At 39.6% G+C, this 20,752-nt stretch overlaps 1 protein-coding gene across 1 annotated transcript in view; it reads left to right on the forward strand.

The window, feature by feature from the left end:
* F13A1 (coagulation factor XIII A chain) overlaps positions 1-12,907 on the forward strand; it is a 172,159-nt gene extending 159,252 nt beyond the window's left edge. The window contains exons 14-15 of the mRNA XM_080920897.1: positions 2,454-2,590; positions 11,213-12,907. Of these exons, the coding sequence (XP_080777023.1) occupies positions 2,454-2,590; positions 11,213-11,366 (291 nt within the window). The 3' untranslated portion in view covers positions 11,367-12,907. The remainder of the gene's footprint in view (positions 1-2,453; positions 2,591-11,212) is intronic.
* Positions 12,908-20,752: the final 7,845 nt, after the last annotated feature.

Consider the following 20,752-nt stretch of genomic DNA (forward strand, 5'->3'; position numbering starts at 1 on the left):
TAAGCAAAGGTCCTCTTCTTCAGGCAATGTTCTTCCTCTTAATCTCCTTTCATAAGAAAGCCTCAAATCTCCCTGTGTCTTCATATATTATACAAGGACTGAAGAAAACAATGTAACAATGGCTTGTTGTTACATAGAAAACTCAAGAAACCAGTAAATGCCACTTTGAAATAATTTCCAAAACTTACTATTTGCTGGGCACAGGATAGTTGTTCAAGTTAAAAGCAGCACTAATGTTTGAACTGTGATCTCAGAGCAACTTGCAGGCTGGTTTTTGTGCATCACCTCCCTCCCTGCCTTTGTTACGAGGATAAAACTATCATCATCACATCATCTTCATCAAGCGAATTTGGTTTTATACAGATCCGTCTATTTGGCATTCCAGTCTCTAAGCAAAGAAATCTCAATGCCTTTTCTACCTCCAAGAGCCCATATAGCACAAATGTTATTCCATCTTTAAACAGAGAATCCTCTTTTCATAATGAACAGTAGTGATCACAAAAATTTAGGGATTTTTAAAGATGCTGAGAATAAGTTAGAATTGAGTATTCCTCTGTGAATATTATCTGTAAATGTATCAACCCTTCTAAGGATCAAGTAATTAAAGAAAAGGGGAGGAAAAAGAGCTAAGAGAAGGGCTATGAACTCCTGACCTTTGGGATACACAGCATAGCAATACAGTCATGACTCCATCATATTCCTCAACAGTCAGTCATGGAGCACAAGGTCCAATCGGGGCTCTACTTCTTCCTCTAAACTATCGGCTATTGATGGACTTTATGAGAGGGACTGTCATTATCTTCAGCTGTGTGCCCAAGTAATTGTCGTCACCAGGCCCCAAGGGATACAGGTGGGATGTTTGACTCTGAGGGTGTCAAAAAACAAAAAGGTCACAGCAAAAAAAAAAAAAAATGTGAATGTAGAAATGAGACTTATAAGAAGGGGACACAGTAAGAACCAAAGAGAGATTAAGCAGGGAGCTACATCAGTTAAAGCACATGTTATACATGTGTACAATTGTCCAATAACCAACTCAATAAACATTTTAATTTTTCAATTTTTAAGCTGCATTAGGATTTCATTTTACCCTAGTTAGAGTAGCTATCATCAAGGAAACAAACAGCAAATGTTGAGAATGTAGATGAAAAGAGACCCTTATACGCCATTGACAGAAATGTGTACTGATGCAGGCACTATGAAAATCAATATGAAGGCTTCGCAGAAATCTAAAATTAGTGTTACCATATGGCTCAGATAGACAACTTCTGGGTATATACCTGAAGGAGTTTAGTCAGCAGACCAAAGAGATGCCATAGCAATAGCAAAGTTGTGGAGCCAACAGCCTAGATAGCCATCAACAAATGAGCAGATAAGGAAAATAATGTATATATATATATATATATATATATATATATATATATATACCACTAGGCAGTTTTATTCTATCATAAAGAAGGTGCCATTTGCAAGAAAACAGATGGAGATGAGGATCAATATGTTAAATGAAATAATCCAGACTCAGAACGACAAATATTGCATGTGTTCATCCATATGAGGAATCTAGGTTTTTTTTTTTTAAGCAAGAAATTGAAAGACAATTTAATGAGAAAGTAACCAACAAGGCAAAGAACAGGTAGCAATAAAGGTACTGATAGGTGTCACCAAAGGACATTACATGTATATGTGTGTATAGAAACATGGCATAACAAATCGTGTTATTTTATGTAATTAATGAGGTTAGTAAAAATAGAGAAAAATGAATGAGTTAGTCACCCAAGACCATAACTTAAATAACTATATATATATTACTATCATCAAGCTCTATTTTATATGATGCTCTGTCAAATACCTGATAGTCTGGGTTATTGTTCTGGGTAAATGATCCACAAATAGCCTCATGTTCTCTGAACTTCTTCCCTCCTGGAATCATACATGGCTGCAGGTGAAACCTCTCACACAGATTTTAGCATGGGGGTTCCTTTTCTTCAACCCCATCCAACAAGGACACTCCTTAGAGGTTTCTAAGAAGCACATGCCTTTGCAATATTTCCCGCCTCTTGATATTTAAAATTCTTCATGACCTATGCAGGAAAGTTGAGTTCTTTCCAAAAGCAGAGTTCACTTGGCTACCCTCACTTTAGAAATCTGTTGCTCCACAGGACACACTCCTGTGTCCTGCTGACAGAAAGTAGTTGTTGGCCACAGCTATTAACCTCAGCTCTAATTAGAGGAAGTTCTCTAATGAGTAAGAGTGGGCTTGTAATTAGTACATCTTTTCCTCATTAGATATCCCTCGGTTGAAGCAATAGCATCTCTTTCTCTCACTGGTGAGTTACTGAAGAGTAACCCACACTGTAAAGGCTCAGCATCAAGAGAAAAATGCCTAAGGAGATGGCAGCAGAAATGGTGTGCTGTGTCTGATGCGCTGTGTTGTCTTCTAACTTGGTTCACAGGTCCGAGGTGCTGCCATGGTTGGGTCCGATATGGTTGTGACTGTTGAGTTCACTAATCCTTTAAAAGAAACGCTACAAAATGTCTGGATTCATTTGGATGGTCCTGGAGTGATGAGACCCAAGAGGAAGATGTTCCGGTAGGTACCAGGGCAAGGAGGGAAGCAGTGAACAGCTAATGAAGCTCTACCTGCCTACCTACCTACCTACCTACCCACCTACCTACCAACCTGCTTATTTATCTATATCTCTCTTCCTCTCCTATCTTTTAACTTGAAAGACAGACAAACAAACAGGTATATCTAATACCATTGAAAACATCTGGCAAGTTTCTCCTTGTTATGGGCTATTTCTTTGGGATATGGGAGAAACATGGCTTCCTAACACTTTTGTTAAATCCTTTAAATCACCTTACTGAAGTAGATGCAGGAATTTAAGAACTAAAGAGGTAGACTGGTGCCAGGTGGTGGTGCATGCTTTTAATCCCAGTACTCAGGAGGGAGGGACAGGCAGCTCTCTGTGAGTTTAAGACCAGTCTGATTTACAAAATGAGTTCCAGGACAACCAAGGTTACACAGTAATCCTGTCTGGAAAAAAACAAACAAACAAATAAAGGGGTAGACTGGTTTGCTCCCATCATATACATGAAAATAGAGTCATATGCTGGTATATTTCTGGAGTTCAGATTATTTCTACACTTCCTCTTCAGGAATCAGTCAATGCTAATTGAATATCTTTAATGTTTCAGAGATGACAGGGAAATCATCCCTTTTTATACATAGGTTTCTATCCTTCCAACACCAGCCTTCTGATTTTTCCAACAGTTGCTGCTTAGAACTGTTGGCTTCAGTTGCTGTTCAGTTGAGCCTGGCGAGTTCTAGACTTGGTCCAGTCTTCAAGGCCAAAATTACTTCAAGCTATGTAGTAATATGAATATAATTATGCCTTTTCAACACCAAGAACCAACAGCCTACAACCAGCAGTTCTCTCTTTGCGTTGGTTAAAAGGTTGATGCTCACACTGAAGCCCCAGCTCCAGCCAAAGAAACAGCATGCCCTTTTCTACCTTTCTGTCTTACTGGAGATCCCAATTTCTTACTGGAGCAACATAAGGCCCACTTCTCTTCATCTGGTGGCTTGAAAAATTTGCAAACAGCTTTCTCTTTTTCCTTAAGTCTCCCCCATCAGGAACCAAATACGAGTCCTTCCTTCATCTTTCCTCCCTCTAAGGGGATGCTCCCTCCCTCTCTTTATACCTCAGTTTATCAGCGATCCTCTTAAAGCGTGACATCCAGAATGGATCCCAATCTTTGAGGTTTATTACTTTCATTTCTACTACAAATAAGTCCCTGTCAACATCAATCAATCTAACACATTTCTTGGGAGTGACCTTCTAAGGCGTAGAAAAGGAGGTAGGGGACTCTGGAAATTGCCATGGGAACCTATATGCTGGGAATTTTCCCTGTGCCCTTGGCAAAAGTCATCCTTCTCAGTAAGTTGTAGTACAAGTTCCAGGTCTCACTTGGCCTTTCTGAAGCACCTTAATAGCTCATAAATGCTCTCTGCAACTGCAGAGCTTACAACCTTTACATCCCTTCATCTCAGTGTAGCCTTCTTGCAAATGCGAGACACAGTCTAGAAAATCATTTGAGTGCTTTTTTTAAAAATGCAAACACAAGCCATAACAGCCTCCCTATGCTAATAAGAAAGTTGCCAGGGAAAAAAGAAATTAAATTAGAAATCAACACCAGCCAGAAGAACAGGTCAATAGCAATGTTTCTGTCAGAAAAGAGTCTCCCTCACCCATTCTTGCACCTTCCCACTCCAATTAGATACAGGAATTGCTCAGGCAAAGTGAAACACGTTCTCTTTGCTGAACAGCCGCCTGCTGTATCCAATTTTTCCTTCTCAGTAACACAAGATTTCTCTGGGGTGCCAGAAAGTCATGTTGTACCTGCACTTTGACTGTCTTGGGAATTCTACCTCATTCAAGGCAAACATGTGTGCTAGGGTTTGTATAAGTGACTCATAAAGTTCCACATAAAACATCTGGGAGACAGGGATAGATAGGTGAATAGATAGATAGATAGATAGATAGATAGATAGATAGATAGATAGATAGATAGATAGAGAAAGAGATGTTAGAGATAGATAAGAATAGAAAAAGATGATATATGACAGATGCATGGGGAGGGAGAGGAATACGTGGAGAAACACAACCTAGGACTTGAATCTTACAACTTATGAGCAGAAGAGTTCTTAACTTCATGAGTAGCTTATGCCAGGCACTTCATTATAGTGGAAAGCTGACTAATACAAAATAGAAAGGTATGTTACATCTTATTTAAAAAATGATGATCATCATAGTTAATGACTTAGCATATGGAGGATAGGGGTCAAAGCACACAGAGTCCAAGAATTCTTTGCTTATTGTTAGTGTCAGGTATTATTAGGTAAATCAGAGAAAAGAGACATGTTGCCAGTCCCCATAAGAAAGATATCCTCCCTACACACTGACTTAAAGTACATTGAAACACATATTCCTACATTTATGGCAGATGGACCGAGGGCAGGCAGATGGGAACTTGTATGTTCATCAGACATTCTAATGACACAGAAATTATAGCATTTATTAATCAGAGTTCTGAATCCAGGGAAGTCTAAGGTCAAGAGCTAGGCCGTTGGGTTCCAGGTGAGGACTTTTTCTCAGCTGGCAGGTTTTCTCAAATGGAAGAAGTCGGTACTCTGTACCTTTCTTCTAAGGGCTTAAATCTATCACAAACATCCCATTCTCACACCTCATCTAATGACTTTGCAAAAGCTTTGTCTCTAGACACCATCATATAGAGGTGGAATTTCAACAGATATGCTTTTGAAAAAAACAATACAAATATTCAATCCATAGTAGCCCTCAATCTCTTTGGAAACTCGGACCTAGAATTTCACCCCTCCACGCTAGGAAAGCTACCCCAGAGTCAGACACAGGGACTTAGGGGGTATCAAAAGAATTTGTTTTCAAGACATGCTTGATAACCTCTGTTTCCTCCTGCCTTAGGCATATATCTTTCCAACTAAGACCAGAGGCAACTAGTGCCCACTTCCATAGGACCAGATAATTAGAAATGGCTCATTGTGCTTCATGTTGATGAAATCTAACCTAGAAGCACCAAATGCATGTAGCTAATTTAACCTCCTGTAAGTCCTTTAGGGATCTGTGTTCCTGATAGTCAGAAAATCACTACCTCCTCCCCTTCCCCCGACTTTTGTCTCCTTCATTTCTAACACAGAGATGCTCTTACCTGCAGTAGAGGGGATCTAGGGCAGGAACTAGTGAGCAGGGAATCAGAACCAGAAAGGCAGAGAGAACTTCGATGTCCCCACCCCCACCTAATGCAAACTGACATTACTACAGGGTGATTTACTGTGCTCCCCACTCTCAGCTCTTCTGCCTCTCACCTCCCTCAAGTATTCAGGGTTCCTGCCTCCTATGACCCTTGGCTTTTACATTTCTGTATTTGACACTTCCACAATATTAAATAATAACTTTTCTAGATTTGTTTTTCCTTTAAAAACATGATCAGGTTCAATGAATTAATTCAAGAGAAAAAAATCCCCAATTTGGTGATATGACATTAAACTGAAGTTCTTTGAAGCTAAACGCCAGACAGAGGATGGGCCACAAGTGCTTGCAGCTCACCGTGATGATAGCTGCTTTGCCTGCATGCGCTTGGGATGATAAATGGCCAGTACATCCTGATGGCTCAGCACATTCCTCAGCATCATTTTCCATGACATTTGTACCCAGGAAATAAGTTTATTCCAACATTATTTCACCGGCTGAAATGAGCAAACTATTTTTCTTCTTTCTGTTACACATTTATCCATAAGCAAAATACCCCACATGTGAATTTTCATATCTGAGTATCTTCGTCCATATGCATTTTATATGGATGGTTTTGCTAATAATAGCAAAGGAAGAAACAAGGCTAGAGGTTTTGTTCCTGTGGGAGGTAATTTCCTACATTGCACCAGTCAGTGATAGAGCCTGAAGCAGGGTAACTTTGTTTGCAAAGTAGGACTTTGATAGATGGAAAGCCACAGGTAAGGGAATGGGTGGATCCAGGTAACAATAGCAGAGATGTTTTGAAATAAATACCATAAACTCGCATTCACATTGAATTATTCACTATACTAGGGACTGAACACATGTACACACATAGGCAGAAGGGAATTACTTAAGCAAAAGAGGCTTGGGTAGAGCAAGCAATGACCACAAAAGGAGGTGAAGTTAATAACAATGGTATGTTTCTAACATTTCTTGCCATAAATTTAAGGGCAGAACAATTCACATTCCTGACCTGCTTCTTGTGCTATTCAGTGGTCGCTCCTCACCTTTGTAAATGAGCAACAGTGAAGTTAGTGTTTTTCCAGCTTTAAATCATAAAGTCAAATTAAAAACAATATTTATACAGAGATTATGCATGCCATAATTTGGAAACTGGTTGAAATAATGTGGAGAGCCGTATCTACAAAGAACCAAAATGAGGAAAATGTTAACTTCTACGAAATCAATTTGGACATTTTAATTATCCCTTGGAATGCAATATCTTGGGCACCAGGGGTGTTTCCAGAGTGCTTCTCATCCTCTGGCCCTGTACAGGGGGGAAAGAACATTTCTCATTCTGTGTTTGGGGATGTGTGGCCCTTCTCACTGCTATGGCAAAACACCTCACGGAAATCACTTAGAGAGGAAAAATGTTTGTGTCTCACAGTGTGAAAGTCAACAGCCCATCATGGAGGTAAAAGCATGACACCTTGGCTCAGTGGCTTTGTTCTGGGAGTTTGTGGGGGTGTTTCTCACACTGCGGTGGATTGGAAAGCAGAGAGGCAGGGACTGACCATCCCTCTCACCTCAAATGCCTCCTCAGCAACTGGAAACTGTGGAGAACATTTCACACTCAAACCATAATCAGAACTCATACCCTTCCTGTCCCAGAGCATGGGTGGCACAGGTGGCTGGAATGTACATTGTTTTTGCTGCCTTTAGGTGGTATCTTGGTGGTTTAACTTTATACTAAAAAGCATATGACACCATATGTCTCCCTTCCTTTGACCACTGTTTACTTCTGGAATCCCAAAGGCAACAAAGGAACTAATGTGACTGCTGCCTTTAGGCTACATCTGACTGTCCTTGGCAGTACCTCCTCCCACAGACACCCAGTGCCAAACTGAGCTTCACCAGAGCAATTTGTGTCTCCAGCCTGTTCCCAGTGCCCAGGAGAAAGGGCCTAACTATGGACATTGAGATCTCTCTTGGCAACTAGTGACACTGACTATAAAATCTCTTAGTGCTGTAGTTTCTTCTTTGCTGGGCACAAGCACTGTTTTTTGGTCCCCTGATGTCTCTGCTCTTGAGAGACATCCATCATCCCTTCCTCGTGCCAGATTGTCCACAACTCCAGCTCTACTCTCAAGCTTTCTGTCCAGGATACTGATGTGAACAGTGAGATTCATGTCTGGCTCAGCCAGTCTGAAAGTAGCCCCTGTGCATCTGACAATAAAACCTTCCTTTAGCTGGGCAGTGGTGGATCATGCCTATGATCCCTGAACTCAAGAGGCAATGATGGGCAGTGTTTTCTGTGAGTTGGGGGACAGCTTGGTCAGTAGAGCCAGTTCCAGCACATCCATAGCTACCCTGTTTCAAAAAACAGAAAGGGGGACAGAGAAATGCACAGAGACAGAACACTTTCCTTCCTGAATAGGTGGGTATAATGCCCAGCTCCGAATCATGCCTTGCTAACTCCCTTTTCCCTTCTTTATTCTCATTCCAACTTTTCTGTTTACCAGGATAAATGTCCTTTAAGGGAAAGTGAGGTATCTTGCTTTTTCATATGGTCAGATAAGCATTTATGCACATCCATGCTTATATGGTGCTGACCCAAGCAGCATGCTAGATTTCATACAACACTAGAAGATGGTTTGACACATCACACTCACGAAGGCCATCAAAACTCCCTTGCAGTCCCAGTTAGGAGATGTACTCATTTATAATTACTGACCCTCTAACGGTATGGTGGTGTTCCCTTCAGTTTCAGCTTAGCCCTAAGTCAGGGTAAAGCCCAAGGATTGCCCTTGCCTCAACATTACCATAACATAATAATTTGGTAAAAATTTAATTACACTATGAATTTATCTGGTAAGGATTATATACTTCTGTCTATGACTGAGCAAATCCTTTGTCGTCGTATAAGCAAATAAAAGATTCGATGCAGCTAAAAATGCCAAGTGAGACCTTCTGAATCTTCCACTGCATGCCCAGTGATGTTTGCTAAGATGTAGATTGTTTGCAAAGTTTATTTCACATAAATCTCACAGCAAGAGTTCTGTGGGATTATCACTATGTCACTCCCACTTTGCAAACAAGAGTTTCAATTCCCTAATCAAATGAGTCCAGTCTGGGACCCAAATGTCCCAAGTCCACAGTTCAGAAGCTATGATCACAAGACAGTTTTTGTGTCATCTAGACACCAGGCACTGCATATTGATTAGCTAGTAGTGTCTGAAATTTTAAGTTATTAAATTAATTCCAATTTTCTTTTCTTTCTATAGCTCCAACTGACAAGCAGCTATAATCATGGAATAAACCCTGCACACTATACTGCTGATTTGAGAACCCTATGACCAAAATGACTTTCTTTGGTATTATATAATCAAAATTTTCATTTTTCATAACATCTAAACATCCACAATTACTAAGTGTTTACAGCACCTTTGGGGCTCCAAACCCACCAGGGTAATACTAGAATGCCAGTAAGCCATTTGTAGCAGGTCTGTCCTGCGCAGCCTGTGTTAAGCCACATCCAGGTGGAATCAGTCAGCTCTTCTGCTCTGGTCTGTTGAAAGTTCCCCACTTTGCTTCCAGATGTTTAGGATTCTGTGAAATTCAGCCTAACGTGCAAACAAGGATCTATAAGGAATCCACAACTATCTCCAACTTCGGTTCTCCTCTTCTCTGGGCCAGTAGACTCTGTGATACTAGCGATTCTGTAGGTCCTTTAGAACTTCAGTTATATCATCTATAAAATAGGATATTCAATTAAGTTATTTCTGACATGCTGTACCTCTAAAAGCCCATGAAAAGAACAAGGTTTTGTGTGTGTGTGTGTGTGTGTGTGTGTGTGTGTGTGTGTGTGTGTGTGTGTGTGTGTGTGTTTACATGCACTTGTATGTGAAGGCCAGAGATTGACACAAGCATCTGCCTCAATAACTCTCCAACTTATATGTTAAGCAAGAGTCTCCCACTAAACTTAGAGCTCATTCTTCTGGCTAGTCAAGGCACCTATATAATTCTACAGATCCCCTGTTTCAGTCTCCTGTGTGCTGGGGTTGCCACACCCACAGTTTTAGTTTGTATGTGTGTATGTGTGTGTATATGTATGTATGTATTTTTGTATGTATGTATGTATGTATGTATGTTTTGAAATAGGTTTGGGAGATTCAAACTCTTCATGTTTTTATGGCAAACAGTTTTGCTTGCTTAGTCATACCCCAGCCCTCTTTTGTGGTGGTATTGTTTAGCCTCCCTTTCACTCTCTCTGAAAAACACTGTCCTGGTTTCCAAGCAATCCAATATTTGTTATCCCCAAAGGTCAGAATCCCAAACCAGGAATCCTCCTTGTATAAATTTTCAAGAAACTCTTCACAGGGAAACAATCAACATCTGCCTTCTTAGAGAAATAAAATCTGTAAAAAAAAAAAAAAAAAAAAAAGTAAGCACGGTGGTCATAAAGGCATCTACTATAGACTGTCATATAAATACAATGCTCACTTATAGGTCAGGGAATGGAACATACACTGGTCAGACCTCAACTTTTGCCCATTGCTAACTATGCAATCTTGGAAAAGTGATCACCCTGGTTTAAGTCTAAAGCATCTACCTAAGGCGCTGCATATACATGAACTCATATATATTAACTCCTTCCAGGATTCTATGGAGAGATGTGAGAGAAGCCCCCTAGAGAAATCTAAGTAGCTCCCAGCCCTCACTAACATCAGCTATCCCCAGTGGTAGATATGTTTATGAGACTTCAGGAGGTCTATGAGTATAGACTGGAGAGGAAAAGCTACTCAGTTATAAGAATAGATTAGAAATTTGGCAAAGAAAAGCAACAGAAAGACACACTGGTAGAAGGAACCCAAGCTGGTAGTTAAATTATAAATATGGATTACAGAAAATGACATTCAATGGAGGATGTCATCAAGATAGTCATGTTCAGACATTTGGTAAGGGAGCAAGGTTCATTGCAAGAGAGTTGGCAAGTGTCAGATCCTCAGTAAAGGCTGCTGAAGGTCCAAGTAGGACTTTAATCACAGGAGGGAAATGGTGGAGCAACGATTAGATAAAGCAGACCCGTCCCATGGACAAGGCCACAGGGAGGCCTTAGCACTAAACTGGCATTGACATCTAGGGATGCTCATCCAAGCTCTCACGTCTTCTAGAAGACCAGAAAATGTAGCCAGGTGAAAGAAGCCATGCTTGGTGAGGCTGGTGGCAGCCAGCTTTGCACAGACTAACAAAGGAGCTTCAAATAGGTCATGACTTGCTGAATAAGCCAACTAGGCTAAAGGACTTAATGGGTAGTCCTGTGGTCATCATCAGCTGAGAGAGAAAAGAGACAAGTGCCTCAGGCCTGAGTTTTTCTAGTCCATGGTTAAGATGAGAAACAGGGTCACTAACCCTTCTTCTGCTGTTCCCATTTTTAGTGAAATCCGGCCCAACACCACTGTGCAGTGGGAAGAAGTCTGTCGGCCATGGGTCTCTGGCCCTCGGAAGCTGATTGCCAGCATGACCAGTGACTCCCTGAGACATGTGTATGGAGAGCTGGATCTGCAGATTCAGAGACGACCGACTGTCTAAAAGCCCATGAGGCTCAAATGGGCTGGGGCACATGGCCTACTGCAGTCTTAGCTGTGGAGATTCTAATGCAAAACATAGTTAGCTCTTGCTTTAATTTGGGTGTGAAGACTGAGACAGATTCCAGTATAGATGCTATGTATTTCATAGGCATGCCTTTCCAAACAGGCTATTGGACAAGGGAGTTAGATTTGAATTGTTTCACCTTCCAAAGGATCTGAACATTAGCTTTAATTAAGGTATAATTAAGCCTTCATATCTCATAAGAGTGAAAGTCATCATTTATCATTGCAAATGGCTACAGCTCCATAGATCAGAGGGATGTGCTCGATACCTTGAACAGAGGGATGTGCGCAATACCTGGCCTCAATTAAGAATTCTAATTCTCCACTCAGTCTTTTGTGGGTAACATACTCCCCAAAGGAAAGGGCATCCACCATTGAATCCTTACAATTCTATTCCCCTTTCTTGGAATCAGGTTGAACCCTCTGTGTTAAAATATTTTTTTTCCAGGAATTAAGCACGACATCATTTTTCTTCTTGGCAAAGCCAGAGAAAGGTCTTTCATCTTGCACCTGCAGCCAAGGAACTGCCTGCCAAATTTCACAGATTACCTTGTGAGAAGATGTGGCCCCACATTAACAAATTACATTTGTGGGGAACTTAATCACCTAAGAGGAGATAAGGAAGCAGGTGCAGTGCTCAGATCTATTAAATAATATAGTTCATGGTACATTTTATAGGTGTCACACTGTGTCCTGATCAGCAAGAATGAATAACCTTATTTAACCCTTTCTCCAGTAGAGAACTAGAAAGTAAGGACACTGATTTGGGGTTGGAGAAATGAGGAATTAGCATCCTTGCTTGGTGATGATACTTCACCTGTTTCTCTGAGGTCATCACATTCATACAATTACAGTGGCAAAAACAAAAACAGCTTGAGAAACTAGCACAGTTAGTAGACATCTGGAAGATTCAACAGATTCTGACTTCCTCTTTTCATATTTCCTATATCAAACCCTTGCCTGAACCCTTGAGTTTTCAGGATTAAGACAGACTTAGTCTTGCAAATGGCCAGCATTACTCTTGACCCAAGGACAGAGGACACCAAAATCCTTTGCCTTATGTGCCAAGGCTCCAGCAGACAAGATTACTGGCACCTATTTGTTAGGCAGATTTATAGTTAGAATTTTCTATTTAAATGCCTTGGGTGTGATTTAAGTCAGGCAACTAAAATAACAAACAAATAGAAAAGAGAAGAAGAGAAAAAGGAAGGACAGAAGAGGAAAATGAAATACTGTGGGAAAGAAGTTATGTAAGAAAAGATAATAGAATGGTCTAGTCTGTACCTATGCTCTGGTTTACTTCTAAGCCACTGAGAGTTTCCTGAGAAGTCAGTACTAACCCCCGAGGTTCAGCAGATTCTATAAGCATAACTCCATAAAGTCATCTCCCAGCATTAGCATCTAATTGCAAATGAAATGCATTTTGCTAGACTTTAAAACAGTTTAACTTAGTATGTTGTTATTAATGAGAGTGTAATCGATGCCTATAATAAAGTTAATCTGATTACATGTTCCCAGAAGTAAATGGTGTTAATTTTCAACACTACATATGACTAAACTCAACGCTCTGCAAAGCTCTTTTCCCTCTGCCATGTGTATCCCAAACTGAATAGGAGGATAAGCATTTGCCCTTTAGGTAAAGCAACTAATGGTTACTGATGTTCCCATTAGCATTCCTCGCCTTCTCTCCATACTTTCTACAATTTCACTGAAGGAGAAAGTTTGCAGACTTAGCTTAAAAATCAGCTTCTAGGAGTTGAAATTTCCCCATAGCTATCTACTTATGAATTATTTCACAAAACAAAATGATAAGTGGGAAGACAGCATAGCTCATCACATAAATAAGCACCTCTTGTGGTATTAGAACAAGGACATAAAACACATAGAAAGCATTTAGGAACACCTATGGTCATGGCAAACCTTACCGAATAATTGCAACTCAGATAGGGTCTCAGAATTTTTCTCCATCCTAAGTGGCACCTGCCATCTGATCTGGAGTAGGCATTCAAGATGAAGCCTATTCATCACCAGCATGTTAGAACCAGCCATCCATGTCCACTAACAGCTTGGATATCACAGTGTACAATAATGCTATTGTAATATGATTCTTGTCTCTCAAAGGTCAATCTAGTCAAAACTTAATCCTCTGTGTGGTCCTATTAGGAGATGATAGAATTGTTTAGAGCTTAGGTCCAATCTTCACGTCATCAGAGGAAATGCTGGTACTCCTGTCCCTTAGTCAGTCTTTTACTTGTTGGTCATGAAGTGAGTAGCTCTGTGTTTGCTACATTCCCCAGCTGTTATTGACTCACCATAGACCCCAAATCAATCAATCATGGCTGACACCACTGAGAGTTGAAGAAAAACTGTAGGTTTAGATTTTTTAAAACCTACTTTTAATATGGATTCTCAAATACTTTGAGCTCCTTTCTAGGCCATCTTCCTAGGGGAGAAATGATGGTGAATAGAACAAGAAGATGTGAATCTGTTTATAAGTAGTTCTTTGGAGATGATTCCAATTTCCATTTATCAGGATACCAGAAGTTCAGTTCAGTAGTGTAAGGATGCTAAATACAAACCAGCAGTAGTAGCACAATTCAGCAAAAAGAGCCAGGCCTCCACCAAATTGGCAATGACCAGAACCAGTGAAAACACCAGGAGAAGTTCTCTGCCTTGTTTCTCTCAACAAAGTAAGGATCTGCAGACATAAGACCACTGGAGCGCTGCAAGGTTAGCTATGCAAGTGCCCCATTACTGTCCTGTGAGTTTTATTTATACTCTCTCCAAACATCATGTGTCCTCCTATGGGTCTTGCCTCAGCAAAAAAAAAACAGTGAGTCTGTATCACATGACACAACCAGAAACTTCCACTTCAAAATTGCTGCAGTATTTTGAAGCAGGATTAGAGAAACTCTGTGACCATATTTTAACAATGAAATAAAAGCAACATGTCTCTGCAAATACCAGAGACTGAGACTTCTAGCTCCTGCCTATGTTCAGCTCTAATTTTAAGCAAATCCTTTTATGAGTTCAGAGCTTCAAGGCAGAATAAGTGTAACAATATTTAAATGCCCAAAAGATTCTTCTAAGGGACATGTCAACATTAATAACATATACAATATGGACAGATAGCAAATAAGTGGATATATAGATTAATGATAGATAGATAGATAGATAGATAGATAGATGATAGATACATAGATGGATAGATGGATAGATAGATGATACATAGATAGATAGATAGATAGATAGATATGTAGATATGTAGATATGTAGATAATTAGATAAGTAAAAAATTTATGGTTTTTATATACTTCATTAATCTTGTAAAAAAAAGCAACTATAACTATTTGCAGCCTATAGTGAATAATCCAGGGAAGTGTGAATCATGACGAGTTGATCTTGGGAGATAACAAGCAATGAAAACAAACTTTGGTATCAATACAAATATTCAGTGTACACTCTTCAGTCATCTCCTTGGAGTTTTAAGAAAATAGACTGAAAACTAACTTTCATACTGAAGAGCTGCAGAATTGCACAAAGACATGTACACATATAGAAATATAAGGAGTAACTGAGTTTGTGTTAGATTCGCTGGCAACCAGAAAACAAACAAACAAACAAAAACCCCATAGCATTCCAACTAAAAGGCCATCAAGTATGGATGTATATCATATGTTACTATAAAGTCAATCAACCCAATTACCAAGGCATTTATTTACCTTTCCTGTCATCTACTTGTCCCCCTGCCAACCAGCCAAGTATTCAGCCTTCCTGGCAGCTACCCAACCTTTTCTCCAGTCACTCATGTGCATGTAATGAGAGGTACAAGCCCCTTGCTCAGAAAGTGGTTACAAGGCAAGGGAGAACCAAACAGAGATGCAGAACAAGGCAACTGTGGGAGCACAGGCATGCTCCAAAAATAAATAAAATAAACAATAAATAATAAATAGGAACAATGAAAGATGCATTCTCTTGTTTCTATAAGAACAAAAAAGGAGGGGCCTAAATTGAAACTTGAAAAACAAAATGAAGGTTTTTGGTTTTGGTTATATCTATATCTATATCTATATCTATATCTATATCTATATCTATATCTACATCTAGATAGATAGATAGATAGATAGATAGATAGATAGATAGATAGATATGAGCTTGTCTAAGGGAGGAGAAGGAAGCATGCCCACAAGTAGCTTGTGTGACAAGATGGTGAAGTAATCAAGGTAAGAAATGTAAGTATGGGTTAGAGTAGAGTTGAGCACTCCCAAGACTGACTTATTGTTCCTTCTGAGTTGTGCTTTGGGGCAGAACTATGGTGGGGTGTGGAAGTGGCATGCCTGAATCACAGAGAGAAAAAGTTATGATACTGAAGATTATGCCACAGTGGGTTTCAGGAACAGGAAGTAGAGTATACTTATGCCCTAGTATAGGACAAGACGGAGGTGATGTAGTGAGGAGGGGAGTGTAAAAAACTTGTAAAAGTAGGACACATAAGATTCTAGCAGGTAAAATTCAGACAGACAGATAAACATAATGAGCAAATACCACTCCCTGATGGCCCACAATATTGCTGATAGAGCCATGGTCCCTCTTACTTCCAGAAAGTTCTCTGCCTTGGTACCCAAGAGAACTAATTGCTTCTGAAGTATCACTATCTTGTTGTTACTTCCCAACTCTTATGTGAATCTTTACCTTCATTAAAATCTTTCTAGACTAAAGCCAAAAACCTTTACATTGTATCTATAAGAATTTACTTTTTCAAAACATATTTCAGAAGCATCTCTTTTGCTTCAGGAAAGTACCACGTTCCTGAAGATTGCCAGGATCCATGCCCAGTGTCTTCCAAAATCTTACAGCAATGGACATTTCTTCTTGATATTGAGACAGCTCAGGAATTTCCATTCATTTTCATACTAAACACTGTTCTAGAACTTAAGTTATTAATCGCCTGAGAGATGCTTTAATTGTCAGTTTTGAGTCTAACAATAGCATCCTGCTGCATATCACCTGTTATTTAAATAATTTAATGTAACTTACATTAAAAAAATACCTGTGACTCAAAATGGATTCTTTTCTAACTTGGGCACACTTATCGGAAAAGTAGAGCATGAAAAAAAAATGCAATAGGATTTAGGATTTGGTGTGTAAAGGAATCTGAGTTTAAATGACCAAAAGTTACTATTACTTTTCCCACAGAAAATGGAGCTTATACTCTCAGCAGTCATGTGACCTCAGCCTATGTTTTGGGAAAGTGGCAGCTTTTACTTTCTGTGTCAGGGTCCTTGCTGAGATAGTCGCATGGAAAAGCCAGGTATAGACACTCTAGTCCTTTTAGCAAAGCTCAAATTAGCACCATCAATTCACTATTATGACAATAAACTATCTTGAACTCCCAAGCAACCTGTCACCAATGCATGTCACTAAGTGGCTGCATTCAATGCCACTGAAAGTGAAAGAATACCCCTGTCTGATCCGCCCCAGGTCCTGTCTATTATATCATCCTAGAGGGTAGAAAGATCTTTTTTCACTAAGTGGTGAGAATATTTGTGAAATTGTGAGGCTCAGCTAAGCAATCCAAGGGCAAACAGTCTAACATTTTACTGTAAGGAAATGCCCACCCTCAGTGACAAACTTATTCCTAAAGGTCCATGCCTACTCCAGTGTGGCCAAACCTCCTAATAGTGGCATTACTTATGGATCTATGAAGGCCATTTTCATTCAAACCAGCATACCAACTACTCTTGAATTTGTACTTCATTTTTCTCCTTATGCAATCCAAACAACCTAAGTCAAACAACTGAATAAAGCAGTTTAGTTTTATGTTAGTTACACAACTTGAGTATTCCATATCTGAAAGGCTTGACACTAATTTCTTTATAATTCTGAGTAATTTAATATATGTTCTACTAGCAGAGACTTTGAACCAACTAGAATTAATAGATATATACAGAACATACTATCCTAAAGTAAAAGAATACACCTTCTTCTCACCACCCCATGGCACCATCTCGAAAATTGACCACATAATTAGACACAGATCGAGCCTCCATCAATATCAGAAGATTGAAATACTCCCATGCATCCTCTCAGATCACCATGGTCTATGGCTGGTCTTTAACAACAACAAAGACAACAAAAAGCCCACATACACATGGAAACTAAACAACGCTCTGTTAAAGGATAGCAGGGTCAAAGAAGAAATAAAGAAAGAAATTAAGGATTTTCTAGAATTCAACGAAAATGAAAACACAACATACCCAAACCTATGGGATGCAATGAAAGCAGTATTGAGAGTAAAACTCATAGCCCTAAGTGCTTCCAAAGAGAAGCTGGAGAGAACTCACATCAGCAACCTAACAGCACAGCTAAAAACCCTAGAACAAAAGGAAGCAGATATACCCAAAAAGAGTAGACGGCAAGAAATAATCAAAATTAGGGCAGAAATAGACCAAATAGAAACAAAAAGAACCATTGAAAAAATCAACAAAACAAAGAGTTGGTTCTTTGAGAAAATCAACAAGATTGATAAACCCCTAGCCAGACTAACTAGTGGGCAAAGAGAGAGTATCCAAATTAACAAAATCAGAAAGGAAAGTGGTGACATAACAACTGAAACTGAGGAAATTCAAGAAATCATCAAATCCTACTACAAAAACTTATACTCCACAAAATTGGAAAATCTGGAGGAAATGGATGAATTCCTAGACAGATACAAGGTCCCAAAGTTAAACCAGGACCAAGTAAACCATCTAAATAACCCTATAACACCTAAGGAAATAGAAGAAGTCATCAAAAGCCTCCCAACCAAGAAAAGCCCAGGTCCAGACGGGTTCAGTGCAGAATTTTATCAGACATTTATTGGGGATATAACACCAATACTCGCCAAACTATTCCAAAAGATAGAATCAGATGAAATATTACCCAACTCATTTTTGAGGCTACAATAACCCTCATACCTAAACTACACAAAGACCCTATAAGGAAAGAGAACTTCAGACTAATCTCACTTATGAACATTGATGCAAAAATACTCAACAAAATCCTTGCAAACCGAATCCAAAAACACATCAAAACAATCATTCATCATGACCAAGTAGGCTTCATCCCTGGGATGCAGGGATGGTTTAACATAAGGAAATCCAACAACGTAATCCACCATATAAACAAACTCAAAGATCAAAATCACATGGTCATCTCACTAGACGCTGAGAAAGCATTCGACAAAATCCAACACCCCTTCATGTTAAAAGTCCTGGAAAGAACAGGAATCCAAGGCCCATACTTAAACATAATAAAAGCAATATACAGCAAACCAACAGCCAACATCAAACTTAATGGCAAGAAACTTGAAGCAATCCCACTAAAATCAGGGACTTGACAAGGCTGCCCACTCTTCCCCTACCTATACCTTCCAGTACTGGAAGTCTGGCTGGAGCAATTAGACAGCAAAAGGAGATCAAGGGGATACAAATCGGAAAGGAAGAGATAAAAACATCACTCTTTGCCGATGACATGAAAGTGTACTTGAGTGACCCCAAAAATTCCACCAGAGAACTCCTACAGCTGATAAACAAGTTCAGCAAAGTGGCTGGATACAAAATTAACGCAAACAAATCAGTAGCCTTCCTGTACTCAAAGGACAAACATGTGGAGAAAGAAATTAGAGAAAACGTACCCTTCACAATCGTTACAAAAACTATGAAATACCTTGGTGTGACTCTAACTAAGCAAAGGAAGGACCTGTATGACAAGAACTTCAAACCTCTAAAGAAAAAAATTGAGTAGGTTCTCAGAAAATGGAAAGATCTCCCATGCTCATGGATTGGAAAAATCAACATCTTAAAAATGGCCATCCTACCAAAAGCAATCTACAGATTCAATGCAATCCCCATCAAAATTCCAACCCAGATCTTCATGGAATTGGAAAGATCAATGTGCAATTTCATATGGAATAACAAAAGACCTAGAATAGCGAAATCCATCATCAACAACAAAAAAACATCTGCGGGAATCACTATCCTTGACCTCAAGCTATATTACAAGGCAATTGTGCTGAAAACTGCATGGTACTGGTACAGAAATAGGCATGTGGATCAATGGAATAGAATAGAAGATCCAGAAATGAGCCCTCATGTATATGGTCACCTTATTTTTCACAAAGGAGCAGTAAACATTCAATGGAAAAAGGACAGCCTATTCAACAAATGGTGCTGGTCCAACTGGCACTCAGCATGCAAAAGAATGAAAATAGACCCTTTCTTATCTCCTTGTACAAAGCTCAAGTGTAAGTGGATCAAAGATCTCCACATTAAACCAGATACACTGAAACTATTAGATGAGAAAGTAGGGAAAACCTTAGAACACTTAGGCACAGAAGAAAATTTCCTGAACAAAACACTAATGGCTCAAGCTCTAAGGTCAAAGATTAACAAATGGGACTTAATGAGATTGCAAAGTTTCTGTAAGGCTAAGGACATCGTCAAGAAAACAAAACGGCAACCAACAGAATGGGAAAAGATCTTTACCAACACCACATCAGATAGAGGCCTAATATCCAAGGTGTACAAGGAACTCAAAAAGCTAGACACCAGAGAATCAAATAACCCTATTAAAAAAGGGGGTACAGATCTAAACAAAACGTTTTCTGTTGAGGAACACCGAATGGCCGAGAAACATCTGAGGAAGTGCTCCACATCCTTAGCCATCAGGGAAATGCAAATCAAAACAACCCTGAGATTCCACCTCACACCAGTCAGATTGGCCAAGATCCAAAACTCAGATGACAGCAGATGCTGGTGAGGATGCGGAGAAAGAGGAACACTTCTCCACTGTTGGTGGGGTTGCAAGCTAATACAACCACTCTGGAAATCTGTCTGGCGATACCTCAGAAAATTGGATATAGTACTACCTGAAGACCCAGCTATTCTACTTCTGGGCATATACCCCAGAGACACTTTAATACACAACAAAGATATATGCACCACAATGTTCATAGCGGCTCTATTTATAATAGCCAGAAGCTGGAAGGAACCCAGATGTCCTTCAGAAGATGAATGGATACAAAAATTGTGGTACATATACACAATGGAATACTACTCAGCCACCAGAAACAATGACTTAACCAAATTCTTAAGAAAATGGCTGCATCTAGAGAAGATCATCCTGAGTGAGATAACCCAGTCACAAAAGAACAGACATAATATGCAGTTACTGATAGTGGGATGCTAACCCCAGAGGCTTGCACTCCCCCAGAAACAACTCACAGACTGTATGAAGTCCAAGAAATAAAGAAAACAAAACAAAACAAAACAAATTTACAAAACA

This window comes from Micromys minutus (genome assembly GCF_963924665.1).
Source record: "Micromys minutus genome assembly, chromosome: 1".
Lineage (NCBI taxonomy): Eukaryota > Metazoa > Chordata > Mammalia > Rodentia > Muridae > Micromys > Micromys minutus.